At 39.9% G+C, this 16,704-nt stretch overlaps 1 protein-coding gene across 1 annotated transcript in view; it reads left to right on the top strand.

Moving 5' to 3' along the window:
* Nucleotides 1–16,704, top strand: part of Eri1 (exoribonuclease 1) — a 30,269-nt gene that overhangs the window by 1,140 nt on the left and 12,425 nt on the right. The window contains exons 2-4 of the mRNA NM_026067.3: nt 3,015–3,193; nt 11,668–11,878; nt 15,751–15,834. Of these exons, the coding sequence (NP_080343.4) occupies nt 3,015–3,193; nt 11,668–11,878; nt 15,751–15,834 (474 nt within the window). The remainder of the gene's footprint in view (nt 1–3,014; nt 3,194–11,667; nt 11,879–15,750; nt 15,835–16,704) is intronic.

Below are 16,704 nucleotides of genomic sequence, written 5' to 3'. Positions count from 1 at the left end.
GCCTTCTTCAGTTTGCCCCTCTGCTCAGTTCATATACACATCTTCGTCCACTCTGGCTTCCTTGTGTTCTTTTATCGTGGAGTGTTTTGTAACGTAAGGATCTTGTGCTCCTCTTGTCCGGAGCATGCTTCTCTGGATCTTTCCAGATTATTCCCTTTGTTGGTAGGTACTTTGGAAGGCTGAAGACGCTTCCATCTGCCCTCTCTGGAAAGATGCCCCTTTCATTTTAACATACGTTGTTGACAATATCATCTAAGTCGGTTCGAAAGCTAATTTTAATTTGCAGAGCGTTTTCTAAGAGAAGTTGAATATACTTCATTGTCTTTCAGAGTCCTGAAACTTTGAGATAGAATGCTTTGAAGGCCTGGATCTGTGTTCAGATGGATTTTTTTTTTTTTTTTGAAACTACTTTGTTCAAGTTTTTTGTTGTTGTTGTTTTTGAGATTTAGCTAGTAAAATTTCCACCAGCTCCAGTTTTGGTGGCTGGTGTAAACTGGTAGAAGGAAAGAATGGCGTTTTAATGTTTGGACATTTTTGTTTCAGTGTGCAAAAGCTTTTTTTTTTTTTGTAAATAGCGTATGGTTTTTGACTACAAGATTGTGAGAACAGGGTGTTGAGAAGTGGTTGCTTCCTAGTTACTTTATAAAACTGACACTTTGAAACAAACAGATTGTGTTCATTTTACAAAGGGTTTCAAAGATGAAGATAGAGCTACCTTCGAAGTAGAAAAAGAGCAGCAATATTTTGAGATACTCATATTTGGTTTAGGAAAGTGTGCAAACCCATCCTTAAGTTCCACACCCTAAGGCCCTTTTTCAAACACACTTTTTAAAATATGTGTATGAGTACTATCTGCATGTACACCTGCATGCCAGAAGAGGCATCAGATAGATGCTTGTGAGACATCATGTGATTGCTGGAAATAGAACTCAGGACAAATTAATGAAGTTCGTGATCCTTTCCCGAAATGTAAAGAGTAAAGGGATGTCTTGTTTGTTATAATGGAAACCATGTGTATATTCATTTGGGTACATGCAGATTATAGAATGTCAAGGCTCTATGAAAATGATTATGTGTTTCCATGTTGTAGCCAGTCCTATATGTGAGGTGTGAGAGGTGAATCTAGAGATAGTGGATGCTAGTGTTAATCTTGGGCATTAATTTAGAAAATAAGTGTATGTTTGCAGATAGTTGTGCATGTGGGGTTGTAAATTTCCTTCTGTTCCTTTGTTGGGTTATTTAAACTTTTTTTTTTTTTTGAAAACTTGTCGTGTACTTGAAATTTGGGAGGTAACAGTTTTCACAATATCAAGAAATCAAGGCTGGAGTTGAGCCTTGGCATCGGAAGTAAATATTTATAGAAATGGTCATTTATTTATCTAGAATAGGTATGCTTGTGTGGTAAATTTTCAAAGCTATAGATTTTAAATAAGAATTCAAGTGTATCAGAATGGATTTATTCAAAGAGAATTGGTATAAGTTAACTAAGACATTGATTTTGGTTAAACTGTTAATGTTGACAGTTTTGTATCCCGAATAACGACAGAGCTTAAAATTCATTGTAACTTTAAATATAAGTTATCCTGATCATGTCCAAGGAGAAATTTAAATATGCCTAAAGCTAGTTTCTTGGCTTAGTTAATGTGTATTTTTGACAAGCTTATTCCCCCTCATGAACGACTCATGCAGTGAAACTATTGGTCCCTTTCTCAAAGAGAATAGCAGTGAGAATTCCGAGTTCTCTGGCACAGCATCTAGCAGTTCACTGCTAGTCAGTTTGCTGCAGTTGGAAGCTAAGAGCGGGAGGTAATCCTTGATCCTTTGATGTCAGTCTTAGGCTAGGGACTGCAGCTTCTCTGGGTGGGCTCCTCCTTGTTCTGTAATTAGTAAGGTTTACTTGGGGATATGTAGTAAATTATGACCCAGTAAATACGCATTATAAATTAGTAGTAAATAAACTTTTTCAAGTTGAGTATAGTGGTACACACTTCTTTAAATATGCATATGAGTACTCTATCTGCATGTATACCTGCGTGCCAGAAGCAGGCATGTAATGCTTGGGAGACATCATATGTTTGCTGAGAGTTGAACTCAGGACCTCTGGAAAAATGACAGTGTTCTTAACCACTGAGCCATCTCTCTGGCCAGTAAATAAACTTTTGACAGTTCTGAAGACATCACTAGTATTTGTAACATTGCATATAGACATTTAGTTAACTTTAGAAATTCCTTAGAAATTACTGTATTTGTGGTTTAGGTCTACCTATGAGGAATATAGAATGGAGTCACGTGACAGAAAAGGAACACTGTAAATTTGAATAAATGATATAATGAGTGACTTAAATTGTGAACTTTAAAACAGAATGCATTTGTTTGTTTTAAGTGCTAGGAAGTTTAAGTTCCAGACTGACATCTGCTTTCTTTTACTTGGGACAGGTTCTGTTAACTTTGTGAAATAAAACTAGGTTAAGACGTTCTCGGGAAGCCACTGATTGATGCATGCACAATGATGTAGAAGTCACTTACTCACCCTTTTTCTGAGTTTAGGATATTATTTGTGAAAGGGTGTGTTTATAGTCTGGTGATGATGAGTAAAATCACTGTTTATTAGTAGTTAGCCTGCTGTATACCAGTCTCATGCTTAGGATAAATGCTAACTAACTACTGCTCACCATTACCAAACACATGTGGGGCAATTACACGTGTGTAGGTGAGGAGACTGCAGAGCAGTGGCTGGGCATTGCCCAAGGCTCTGCTGTAGTAAATGAGCAGCTGAGGCCCCGAAGGTTCCGACGCTAATATCTGTCCTCTTTTTACTCAGCTTCATTGCCTCTGAGGAACCTCATGACTCAGAATAGAGCGAGGCCAATTATACTGGAACCATCTTTTCATCTTCCTGTCCTCCTCCACTGGCGCCAAGGGGAGCCTTTCACTGTGCGTGTAGCATGAGGCGTTGACATCTTTAAAACTGTATTTGCACTGATTATAACTCACCTCTCTCCCTTACTCCATAGAAAAAGCAGCGATGCAGACTTGATGGCAAAGAGACAGATGGATCGAAGTTCATTTCCTCCAATGGCAGTGACTTCAGTGACCCGGTTTACAAAGAGATCGCAATGACAAACGGTTGTATCAACCGGATGAGTAAGGAGGAACTCAGAGCTAAACTTTCAGAATTTAAGCTTGAAACAAGGTAATTAAAACTAACTTCTAACCTGTTATGTGAAGCAGTTAATATACTCTAGTTCTTAAAACCAGAATCACTTTCCAGCTACAGAAGTAGTACCTGCTCATGTTAGAAACCACTAAAAAAATAATAAAAGTAAACATTTCCTCCCATGAGATCATTCAGGTCACAGCTATAATTTACATTCTTTAGCGTGAGTCTTGACATGCAACTCTATTGCTCTCATTTAGATAGCAAGAAACCTTTTTGAGCCAGAGTTTATGAATATTTTAGAAATGTACTATCAGTGTATAACTGTAGTCACTTCTGTGTTAAGGCAAGTATGTTTCCTTAATGTTTACTTTTGACACAAGTGTAGTCTAAGCTACTCCTGAGCACACAGCCCTCCTCTGCCTCCTGGATGTTGTAGTGTTTGACTGTTGGAGTTCTGGCCAAGTTCAGCTGAGGGTGCAAAACACTGTGGCCCAGGACTTCAGCACCGAGACTCTTAAATTATGCCAAATAGGAAAAGGAAGGAACATATGTCAGACAAAAACGAAGTTAAAAACCAAAAAAGAAGACCTTGTAATTTCTATTCTATCTGTGTGTTTTCTGTCGCATGTTCTTGTCTTTATTGTTTTTTTTCCATTTTTTATTAGGTATTTAGCTCATTTACATTTCCAATGCTATACCAAAAGTCCCCCATATCCACCCACCCCCACTCCCCTGCCCACCCACTCCCCCTTTTTGGCCCTGGTGTTCCCCTGTACTGGGGCATATAAAGTTTGCAAGTCCAATGGGCCTCTTTCCAGTGATGGCCGACTAGGCCATCTTTTGATATATATGCAGCTAGAGTCAAGAGCTCCGGGGTACTGGTTAGTTCATAATGTTGTTCCACCTATAGGGTTGCAGATCCCTTTAGCTCCTTGGCTACTTTCTCTAGCTCCTCCATTGGGAGCTCTATGATCCATCCATTAGCTGACTGTGAGCATCCACTTCTGTGTTTGCTAGGCCCCGGCATAGTCTCACAAGAGACAGCTACATCTGGGTCCTTTCAATAAAATCTTGCTAGTGTATGCAATGGTGTCAGCGTTTGGATGCTGATTATGGGGTGGATCCCTGGATATGGCAGTCTCTACATGGTCCATCCTTTCATCTCAGCTCCAAACTTTGTCTCTGTAACTCCTTCCATGGGTGTTTTGTTCCCAAATCTAAGGAGGGGCATAGTGTCCACACTACAGTCTTCATTCTTCTTGAGTTTCATGTGTTTAGCAAATTGTATCTTATATCTTGGGTATCCTAGGTTTGGGGCTAATATCCACTTATCAATGAGTACATATTGTGTGAGTTTCTTTGTGAATGTGTTACCTCACTCAGGATGATGCCCTCCAGGTCCATCCATTTGGCTAGGAATTTCATAAATTCATTCTTTTTAATAGCTGAGTAGTACTCCATTGTGTAGATGTACCACATTTTCTGTATCCATTCCTCTGTTGAGGGGCATCTGGGTTCTTTCCAGCTTCTGGCTATTATAAATAAGGCTGCTATGAACATAGTGGAGCATGTGTCCTTCTTACCAGTTGGGGCATCTTCTGGATATATGCCCAGGAGAGGTATTGCTGGATCCTCCGGTAGTACTATGTCCAATTTTCTGAGGAACCGCCAGACTGATTTCCAGAGTGGTTGTACAAGCCTGCAATCCCACCAACAATGGAGGAGTGTTCCTCTTTCTCCACATCCACGCCAGCATCTGCTGTCACCTGAATTTTTGATCTTAGCCATTCTGACTGGTGTGAGGTGGAATCTCAGGGTTGTTTTGATATTCATTTCCCTGATGATTAAGGATGTTGAACATTTTTTCAGGTGCTTCTCTGCCATTTGGTATTCCTCAGGTGAGAATTCTTTGTTCAGTTCTGAGCCCCATTTTTTAATGGGGTTATTTGATTTTCTGAAGTCCACCTTCTTGAGTTCTTTATATATGTTGGATATTAGTCCCCTATCTGATTTAGGATAGGTAAAGATCCTTTCCCAATCTGTTGGTGGTCTTTTTGTCTTATTGACGGTGTCTTTTGCCTTGCAGAAACTTTGGAGTTTCATTAGGTCCCATTTGTCAATTCTCGATCTTACAGCACAAGCCATTGCTGTTCTGTTCAGGAATTTTTCCCCTGTGCCCATATCTTCAAGGCTTTTCCCCACTTTCTCCTCTATAAGTTTCAGTGTCTCTGGTTTTATGTGAAGTTCCTTGATCCACTTAGATTTGACCTTAGTACAAGGAGATAAGTATGGATCGATTCGCATTCTTCTACACGATAACAACCAGTTGTGCCAGCACCAATTGTTGAAAATGCTGTCTTTCTTCCACTGGATGGTTTTAGCTCCCTTGTCGAAGATCAAGTGACCATAGGTGTGTGGGTTCATTTCTGGGTCTTCAATTCTATTCCATTGGTCTACTTGTCTGTCTCTATACCAGTACCATGCAGTTTTTATCACAATTGCTCTGTAGTAAAGCTTTAGGTCTGGCATGGTGATTCCGCCAGTAGTTCTTTTATCCTTGAGAAGACTTTTTGCTATCCTAGGTTTTTTGTTATTCCAGACGAATTTGCAAATTGCTCCTTCCTATTCGTTGAAGAATTGAGTTGGAATTTTGATGGGGATTGCATTGAATCTGTAGATTGCTTTTGGCAAGATAGCCATTTTTACAATGTTGATCCTGCCAATCCATGAGCATGGGAGATCTTTCCATCTTCTGAGATCTTCCTTAATTTCTTTCTTCAGAGATTTGAAGTTTTTATCATACAGATCTTTCACTTCCTTAGTTAGAGTCACGCCGAGATATTTTATATTATTTGTGACTATTGAGAAGGGTGTTGTTTCCCTAATTTCTTTCTCAGCCTGTTTATTCTTTGTATAGAGAAAGGCCATTGACTTGTTTGAGTTTATTTTATATCCAGCTACTTCACCGAAGCTGTTTATCAGGTTTAGGAGTTCTCTGGTAGAATTTTTAGGGTCACTTATATATACTATCATATCATCTGCAAAAAGTGATATTTTGACTTCCTCTTTTCCAATTTGTATCCCCTTGATCTCCTTTTGTTGTCGAATTGCTCTGCTTCAAGTACTATGTTGAAAAGGTAGGGAGAAAGTGGGCAGCCTTGTCTAGTCCCTGATTTTAGTGGGATTGCTTCCAGCTTCTCTCCATTTACTTTGATGTTGGCTACTGGTTTGCTGTAGATTGCTTTTATCATGTTTAGGTATGGGCCTTGAATTCCTGATCTTTCCAAAACTTTTATCATGAATGGGTGTTGGATCTTGTCAAATGCTTTTTCTGCATCTAACGAGATGATCATGTGGATTTTGTCTTTGAGTTTGTTTATATAATGGATTACATTGATGGATTTTCGTATATTAAACCATCCCTGCATCCCTGGAATAAAACCTACTTGGTCAGGATGGATGATTGCTTTAATGTGTTCTTGGATTCGGTTAGCGAGAATTTTATTGAGGATTTTTGCATCGATATTCATAAGAGAAATTGGTCTGAAGTTCTCTATCTTTGTTGGGTCTTTCTGTGGTTTAGGTATCAGAGTAATAGTGGCTTCATAAAATGAGTTGGGTAGAGTACCTTCTACTTCTATTTTGTGAAATAGTTTGTGCAGAACTGGAATTAGATCTTCTTTGAAGGTCTGATAGAACTCTGCACTAAACCCATCTGGTCCTGGGCTTTTTTTGGTTGGGAGACTATTAATAACTGCTTCTATTTCTTTAGGTGATATGGGACTGTTTAGATGGTCAACTTGATCCTGATTCAACTTTGGTACCTGGTATCTGTCCAGAAATTTGTCCATTTCGTCCAGGTTTTCCAGTTTTGTTGAGTATAGCCTTTTGTAGAAGGATCTGATGGTGTTTTGGATTTCTTCAGGATCTGTTGTTATGTCTCCCTTTTCATTTCTGATTTTGTTAATTAGGATTTTGTCCCTATGCCCTTTAGTGAGTCTAGCTAAGGGTTTATCTATCTTGTTGATTTTCTCAAAGAACCAACTCCTCGTTTGGTTAATTCTTTGAATAGTTCTTCTTGTTTCCACTTGGTTGATTTCACCCCTGAGTTTGATTATTTCCTGCCGTCTACTCCTCTTGGGTGAATTTGCTTCCTTTTTTTCTAGGGCTTTTAGATGTGTTGTCAAGCTGCTAGTATGTGCTGTCTCCCGTTTCTTCTTGGAGGCACTCAGAGCTATGAGTTTCCCTCTTAGAAATGCTTTCATTGTGTCCCATAGGTTTGGGTACGTTGTGGCTTCATTTTCATTAAACTCTAAAAAGTCTTTAATTTCTTTCTTTATTCCTTCCTTGACCAAGGTATCATTGAGAAGAGTGTTATTCAGTTTCCACGTGAATGTTGGCTTTCCATTATTTATGTTGTTATTGAAGATCAGTCTTAGGCCATGGTGGTCTGATAGGATACATGGGACAATTTCAATATTTTTGTATCTATTGAGGCCTGTTTTGTGACCAATTATATGGTCAATTTTGGAGAAGGTCCCGTGAGGTGCTGAGAAGAAGGTATATCCTTTTGTTTTAGGATAAAATGTTCTGTAGATATCTGTCAGGTCCATTTGTTTCATAACTTCTGTTAGTTTCACTGTGTCCCTGTTTAGTTTCTGTTTCCACGATCTGTCCATTGAAGAAAGTGGTGTGTTGAAGTCTCCCACTATTATTGTGTGAGGTGCAATGTATGCTTTGAGCTTTACTAAAGTGTCTCTAATGAATGTGGCTGCCCTTGCATTTGGTGCGTAGATATTCAGAATGGAGAGTTCCTCTTGGAGGATTTTACCTTTGATGAGTATGAAGTGTCCCTCCTTGTCTTTTTTGATAACTTTGGGTTGGAAGTCGATTTTATCCGATATTAAAATGGCTACTCCAGCTTGTTTCTTCAGTCCATTTGCTTGGAAAATTGTTTTCCAGCCTTTCACTCTGAGGTAGTGTCTGTCTTTTTCCCTGAGATGGGTTTCCTGTAAGCAGCAGAATGTTGGGTCCTGTTTGTGTAGCCAGTCTGTTAGTCTATGTCTTTTTATTGGGGAATTGAGTCCATTGATATTAAGAGATATTAAGGAAAAGTAATTGTTGCTTCCTTTTATTTTTTTGTTGTTAGAGTTGGCATTCTGTTCTTGTGGCTGTCTTCTTTTTGGTTTGTTGAGGGATTACTTTCTTGCTTGTTCTAGGGCGTGATTTCCGTCCTTGTATTGCTTCTTTTCTGTTATTATCCTTTGAAGGGCTGGATTCATGGAAAGATATTGTGTGAATTTGGATTTGTCGTGGAATACTTTGGTTTCTCCATCTATGGTAATTGAGAGTTTGGCCGGGTATATTAGCCTGGGCTGGCATTTGTGTTCTCTTAGTGTCTGTATAACATCTGTCCAGGCTCTTCTGGCTTTCATAGTCTCTGGTGAAAAGTCTGGTGTAATTCTGATAGGCCTTCCTTTATATGTTACTTGACCTTTCTCCCTTACTGCTTTTAATATTCTATCTTTATTTAGTGCATTTGTTGTTCTGATTATTATGTGTCGGGAGGAATTTCTTTTCTGGTCCAGTCTATTTGGAGTTCTGTAGGCTTCTTGTATGATCATGGGCATCTCTTTTTTTATGTTTGGGAAGTTTTCTTCTATTATTTTGTTGAAGATATTAGCTGGCCCTTTAGGTTGAAAATCTTCATTCTCATCAATTCCTATTATCCGTAGGTTTGGTCTTCTCATTGTGTCCTGGATTACCTGGATGTTTTGAGTTAGGATCCTTTTGCATTTTGTATTTTCTTTGACTGTTGTGTCGATGTTCTCTATGGAATCTTCTGCACCTGAGATTCTCTCTTCCATTTCTTGTATTCTGTTGCTGATGCTCGCATCTATGGTTCCAGATCTCTTTCCTAGGGTTTCTATCTCCAGCGTTGCCTCGCTTTGGGTTTTCTTTATTGTGTCTACTTCCCCTTTTAGTTCTAGTATGGTTTTGTTCATTTCCATCACCTGTTTGGATGTGTTTTCCTGTTTTTCTTTAATGATTTCTACCTGTTTGGCTGTGTTTTCCTGCTTTTCTTTAAGGGCCTGTAACTCTTTAGCAGTGCTCTCCTGTAATTCTTTAAATGACTTATGAAAGTCCTTCTTGATGTCCTCTATCATCATCATGAGAAATGTTTTTAAATCTGTGTCTAGATTTTCGGTTGTGTTGGGGTGCCCAGGACTAGGTGGGGTGGGAGTGCTGCATTCTGATGATGGTGAGTGGTCTTGATTTCTGTTAGTAGGATTCTTACGTTTGCCTTTTGCCATCTGGTAATCTCTGAAGCTAGCTGTTTTAGTTGTCACTGTTAAGAGCTTGTTCTTCAGGTGACTCTGTTAGCCTCTATAAGCAGACCTGGAGGGTAGCACTCTCCTTAGTTTCAGTGGGCAGAGTATTCTCTGCAGGCAAGCTCTCTTCTTGCAGGGCAGGTACCCAGATATCTGGTGTTCGAACGAGACTCCTGGCAGAAGTTGTGTTCCACTCACTAGAGGTCTTAGGATCTCGTGTGGAATCCTGTGTGGGCCCTTGCGGGTGTCAGGTGACTCCGCTGGCAAGGTAGCCCGGGGCTCGAGTGGAGCTGAAGGGGCTTGTGCCCCAGATCAAGCCCGGGTAGCCTGCTTCCCTATGTACCGCAGTCTCAGGTTCCACGCGATTGGATTGGGGCAGGCGCTGTGTTCCACTCACCAGAGGTCTTAGGATCCCGTGGGGAGTCCCGTGTGGGCCCTTGCGGGTGTTGGGCAAGACTCTGCTGGCCTCTTGTCTTTATTGTATAATCAAACTTAAAAGGATTTGAAAGTGTGTTGCAAATTCAGATTACGGCACACAGAGCCATACAGTCATAGCTTCCAGTGTAGCAGCATGCTGTGGGGAGGAGTGTTTCAGTGAGCCTGAGATGGTAAGGTGAGGCACAGTGAGGGAATTCTGTGCTGAAGTCCACATTACCTTGTAACTGAAGGGAACCACTGAAGATGCCTTTCACGGGAACTTGAATTAGTGCTCAATTCTTTTTGTTTTTGTTTGGTTTTTGTTTGGTTTTTGTTTTTGGTGTTTTGGTTTGGTTGGTTGGTTGGTTTGGCTGTTTTTGAGCCAGGGTTTCTCTGTCTAGTCCTGGCTGTATTGGAACACACTCTGTTGACCAGGCTGGTCTTGAACTCACAGAAATCAGGTCCTCCTACCTCTGCCTCCCAAGTGCTGGGATCAAAGGTGTGCGCCACCACTGCCAGGTTTAGTGCTCAGTTCTTCCGTGAGGTGAAGCAGTGTGCTGCGGGCTGTGATAAGCGTGGCCTCTGCTGTAGTCCACAACACTAAGAAGCTATAGTAGAGACATTGGGACAACCTGATTCACAGTAGTGTTCAGGTAGAGCTGGTAAACACTGCTAGGATACAAAGGAGCAGGGCAGATGTTAGAGAGAGGGTTTGACCCTGGGCAGCTAGGTCAGTGTTTGTGCCACCATCAGGTTCACAGTGCCATTTCCTCAGAGAAACAATAGATAAATAAGGTGAGAGAAAAGAAATGAACAGAAAGTAACTTAAAGTAGTCACAGCTCATAGGTGACTCAGCATCTTAAAGTGAAAAGGGTTGAGGGACTTTCCTAGGTTGATATTGTGAGAAGAAAACATTAAAGCACTGGGCATGATGGCACGCACCTTTAACCCCAGCACTCAAGAGGCTGCAGAAGCAGGTGATCTCTGAGTGCAAACCCAGCCTGGTCTACATCGTTCCAGGACAGCCGGAGCTACATAGCAAGACCCTGTCTCAAAAAAAGAAAAATCACAAAAATGTTTAAAACAGGCATTGGTTGATTATCGTTTTCGTAGATTATCGTTTTCTTGTGCTTCAGAGGTCGTTTAGAAAGGAAAACAATAGACTTAAAACATGTAAGTTTTAAGTCACTAATTGGTGATGTGATCAAGAAATCCAGCAACCTAGGTTTACTCAGACTCTCACTATCTTACTGTTCTCTCAAAGAATGCTCTGGGGTGGTATATCCTCAGTTACTTTTGAAGTAGCTTAAGACATTCAACTTGAGGGCATAATACTTTCATACCCTCAAAAGTTTTTGTTTAGTTGTCTAAACCATGAATGCCAAAAGAAAGAGTACAGTGTGTTCAATTTACCTGACTTCCCTTACTCAACATTACAGCTTGTCCTGTTAGCTTCAGTTTTTATATCATGTATGTCTTAACATACAGGGCAGTGTTATGTGCAGGTTCAAGGTTATGGCTTGAATTACTAGATATAATGAAGAAGACACCTTTCAATTATAAAGGAAATTTTTGTTATATTAATCATTGTGTTTTCATTAGCTCTTTGCTAACTTAGTGTTGAGGTTTTCGTTCTTTTCTTGTATTTGTTTTAGATAGCATTTGTTAGTTTTGCTGTGGCTGCAAGTGCAAGCTAGAGCCAGCAGGTTGGAGTTGTGATTCTTGACTGTAACATTTACTTAATCTTGTGTTTCTAGAGGAGTCAAGGATGTTCTAAAGAAGAGACTGAAAAACTATTACAAGAAGCAGAAGTTGATGCTGAAAGAGAGCTCCGCTGGGGACAGTTACTATGACTACATTTGTATCATTGACTTTGAGGCTACTTGTGAAGAGGGGAACCCAGCTGAGTTCCTACATGAAATCATTGAGTTTCCTGTTGTCCTGTTGAATACACACACCTTAGAAATCGTGAGTGAATTGTTGCATCTTCATCTCAGTTTTAGTGGCAACTATTCTAGTGTTCATTAGTGAGCCAGGAGCTCTTGTTTGCCATCTTAGCTGGAAATAGAATTTCAAAAGGACACTTTTGCATATTGCTGTGAGTTCCATATCAGCATGATTAATAGAAAAACCACAGTGAAACAGCAGTTCTAGGAACTGTTTTTCTTCTTGTCCATGAGCTAAAATTGTGCTTTTTCTGTTACTTAGAATACCTGAGTAGATACCAATCTACTCAGGGAAGTGACAAAGGAACTGGAAACCTACCCTGGTGCATGATGCTAAGAATCTAGTTCTGTGAGGGCTCTTGGCATCAACATACTTCCTTAAAGCTCCTTAGATGGTTTTGATGTACAGTGAGGGCACAGGACTGTTTGTAGAGGTAACTGCTGATGGCATAGGGGAAACATCTAGGCCTGCCTTCTCAAGCTGCACGTAAGTACCCCCAAGTAATTATCGGCACTACGTTTTTAATTCAGGACTTCCTAGAATGAATCCCTCAAAATAATGCCTTCTGTATTATAGACTCTGAGTGAGGAGATGTCACAGTGCCTCATCAGTCTATTCACCAAGAACAGAAAGGCCTGTCGTGGTAATGTGTAGTTTTTCTGCTCAAAACCTCTCAGCTATGTTCTCCCCGGCATAATCCAGCCTTTCCCAAAACAGATTATTAGTCAAGTTAAAAAGAAAAATGGCAGCAATGAAGGGAGATGCCTTGGGTTGTCTCAGGGTTTGCTGCTGAGAAGAGACATCAGGACCAAGGCAACTCTTATAAGGACAACATTTCATTGGGGCTGGCTTAACAGGTTCAGAGGTTCAGTCCATTACTATCAAGGCAGGAAGCATGGCAGCATCCAGGCAGACATGGTGCTGGAGGAGCTGAGAGGTCTACATCTTGTTCTGAAGGCAAACAGGACTGTCTCCCACATGGCTAGGAGGGGGGTGTCAAAGCCCACCCCCACAGTGACACATTTTCTCCAACACGGCTGCACATCCTAATAGCACTGTTCCCTGGGCTAAACATTCAAACCACCACAAATCCTTAGATTTTATTTCTTCTCTCAGTTCAGGACACTGATTTAGCATTTTTCTTCCTTCGTTGAGGCATTAGGACACACTGCTTTCAGATGTATTCTCATTACATCCTGTCGCACCACAAGAAATCCTCATTCCCTGATATTGCCAGCTACCTTCTTCTTTTTGGAGAAACTCTTTAAATAAGTTACATATACTTCTGTCTTTGTTTTCTTCTTGTGTTCTCTTATACTTATTTCAATTAAGTTTAAGCTCTGCTCTCTTTTTTAAAGTTTATAAAGTGGTGTGTGCGTGCGTGTGTGTGTGTGTGCGTGCACTCACATGCTCCCTTGTGTGAAGGTCAGAGGACAGCTTTGGTGAGTTGGTTTTCTCCTACTTCATTGAGGTAGGATCGCCCATTGTTACTGTTGCCTGCCTATTCGAGCCTAGGTAGGCTGTAAGGTTCTGTGTAATTCTTTATCTAGTTATTCTGTTTTTCTATCCTTGATACCAGCCAGCTTCAGCACAGTGGCCCAAAGAACCCCTTCAAAATTTTGCCATGACTTCTGATTTAACTTTAAATTAACAACAAAAAAATGTATTTCGTGTATTAATCTAGCCTCCTTTTACCTCGGGTTGCCTCCTGTTTTTATGTATTTGTTTATTTTTTATTCAATTCAATCTATTCCAGCTATACCAACTTGATTCTGTTTTCTCAAAAATGCCCACCATTTTCCAGCTTCTTATCCACATACGCCATCCCCCCAGAAACCCTCCAGTACGTTAGAGTTCACCTTCAAGTAAAGCCCACCTAATTATCTCGTTTAATAGGGTAACGTATGAACGCCACCGCAGAGCCGTTGTCTGTGATCCTTCTTCCTTGGGCCACTCTTTTTTTTTTTTTTTTTAATAGTATTTGATCCATGAGTAAATAGGTCTCTGTAATATGCTCATTGAAAGTGATTTGCCACCCCTACCCCTTGTCTCTGTCTCCTACATGCTGGGATTAAAGGTGGGCACCACCAAGCAGGCTCTGGGAAACTTTACATCTTTGTGACAGTGTATTTAGTAGTACTTGGTTGTAATGCCAAAGGGAATTCCATCTTTGAAAAGTTTTTACTTAAAGTTATAAACCATGGAACTGGCAAAATTGCTCAAGGGGTTCTTGTGCCTAGCCTGAGGACTAGAATGAGCATGGTAGAAGAGAAAGGACAACTCCCCACTTGACCTCTGACCTTTACATTTGTGCCTTGTAATCACACATGTGTATGTATACAAATAAATTTAAGATGTTTGAAAATTTCATAAATTAGAAGTGGTGTGTGAGAGCATCCTCCCTTGATCCCAGCACTGGGGCCAGAGTCAAGTAAAGCTAACCTGGTCTACATAGTGAGACCTTTGCCTCAAACAAAACATACTCCCCAAATAATAATTATAAACAACATACTGATCACTCACAAGGACTTTTATAGACTCTGTATATTTATAACATTCCAATTAACTAAAATTCTTGTTGAAAAAAAACCTAATAAATGAAAAGCATGTATTTAACTTTTGAAATTAAAATGTTCTTTGCTGCTTTTTACTTTTACAGTTCTCATTAAACATCTGCTTAACAGATTGTTGTAAGATCAGTGTGTAATAAGAATTTGTTCTTACTCCTGGTGAGATTTCTCAGTGGTTAAGAACACTAGCTGTTCTTCAAAAAAAAAAATCCAGGTTCTCTTCGTACATCTGCATGATAGCCGTCAACTGTTTGAAACCAGTTTCAGAGAATACAACACCCTCTTCTGGGTGACATACATGCAGACAGAGCAGGCATACATATAAAATAAATATACACACACATACAATTTGTTTTAAAAAACAATTTGTTCTGAGAAAGTATGTACCTTTGCCATTCTTAACGTTTAAACCTTGGGGGACTGGAGAGATGGCTCAGCAGGTAGAGTGCGTACTGCTGTTTGGTTTCCAGGACGCTCATCAGTAGCCTCACAGCTTACTGTAGTTGCAGCTCCAAGAGATCTAGGAGATCGATGCCCTCTGCTGGCTGCCATAGGCTTTGTGCTTATGTGTATTTATATGCACGTACATACACACAGGAAGGAGAATCAATTTTTTAAAACTTTTTTCTATAAAAAAAAATTATTCTTTTTATTTGTATATAGTTGAGATTAACAGTTGCCATCTTTAAATCTTCAGGTTTTGAAATTGGTCTTAATTTTCAAAAAATAACCCAGTAGTTTGAGGAAGTAGTGTCCAGCAGGAGGAAAAAGAAGCTTTCTCAAAGCCTGCTAAAGTTCTCAGAGTTGGGAGCATAGAACTTGGACACCAATGTGAAAACTTGAGAATTGCTACAATTAGTGTCTTATAAGTTGCTGTAGTCACATGGCAAGGTTTGACTCTCGGTGTTTAGTTTCATTGAATGCTTTAATGTAACGAACAAGAGCTGATTTCCTACAATTGAGGCCTTATTTCTTCTGAAGGATGTATTGTTTTTACAACCCACTATTGTAAAGTACCAGCTGTGTCAGCAGGCAAACAAGGTGACAAGTATTTTATAGGCAAAGAAAATATTTACCTTAGCTGTGGTTTGAAGGTGCGCTTTCAGACACCTGCTAACTTGATGTCTTTAAAACCCCAAATATGTTGTGTCTTTATATTTAAATTTCAGAGGGATTGTTCTTGGGGATCCAGGAGAGTCTCCTTAGGAACTCTGAAATAATCCGTCTGGAATGGGTGCAATTCATCTGTGGCTGGATTTGTTGAGTGTGCATGTCATGTACTGTAGTCAGGTGAAACACATGCCTTTATGTCCTCCCTTGCAGGAAGATACGTTTCAGCAGTATGTGAGGCCAGAAGTCAATGATCAGCTTTCAGAGTTCTGCATCGGTCTTACTGGAATCACTCAGGTGAGTATTCTCTTTTCATTTCTGTTGATTGTGGTTATTTTGAATTTGAAAATTTTAAATCAGTGGTTTCCTTTGTAGATAGTTTAAAAAATATTATTATAAACAATTTAATGTGCTGTTTTCCTTATTTTGTAAAAGTCTTTCATACTGTAATTAAAATAACAACAGCAAAAAGAGATGGTTCAGTGGTTAAGATCACTGGCTCTTCTTCCAGAGAATGTGTGGGTTTGATTCCCAGCACCCATGTGGTGGCTCACAATCCAGACCCAGGATCCAATGCCCTTTTCTGCCCTCCATAGGCACTAAATATGCACATAGTACATATGAAAGCAGGTTATTCATACATACAAATTTTAAAAAGAATTAAAAAAAACAGTAAATTATGTTACAGTAATATAATAATGATAAAAGAAAAATTTTTAACAAAAAGCCTTAGAGCTGGTAAATGCTGTAGTCTCACAGGTTAAGGGCGTAGGGGCTGCAATTCTAGGCTAGAGGGTCTCTTGAGCACAGATATCTGAGACCAGGCCTGCGCATCACTGGCAGATTCACCTCAGAACCAAAAGTTAAAGCCAAAAAGTCAGCTCTACACTCACCCTCCCCTCAGAGTTGTGAAGAAGCAGTCAAGATTTCTGTTGTAAAGAGAGCGTTAGTGAGGTAAGTGTCACTGAGATAGGCTTAGAACGGGTCTGTTACAGTCTTGACTACACGCCTTTGTTAGTCCATCCTTGGATTTTGTTTAAGTTTCAATGTGTGGGCTTTGTTAATTTATTTGGTTCTTTCATTAGTTTGTTCACTGCCTCCCACTTTATGTGAATGTCAAGTATGGTCAGTTTCTGCTTCAGTTGCCTATCTGTCAGGATCAGACAG

This window comes from Mus musculus, chromosome 8 (genome assembly GCF_000001635.26).
Source record: "Mus musculus strain C57BL/6J chromosome 8, GRCm38.p6 C57BL/6J".
NCBI classification, from domain to species: domain Eukaryota; kingdom Metazoa; phylum Chordata; class Mammalia; order Rodentia; family Muridae; genus Mus; species Mus musculus.
The sequence above is the reverse complement of the archived record's forward strand: the minus strand, read 5'-3'. Positions and strand labels throughout refer to the sequence as shown.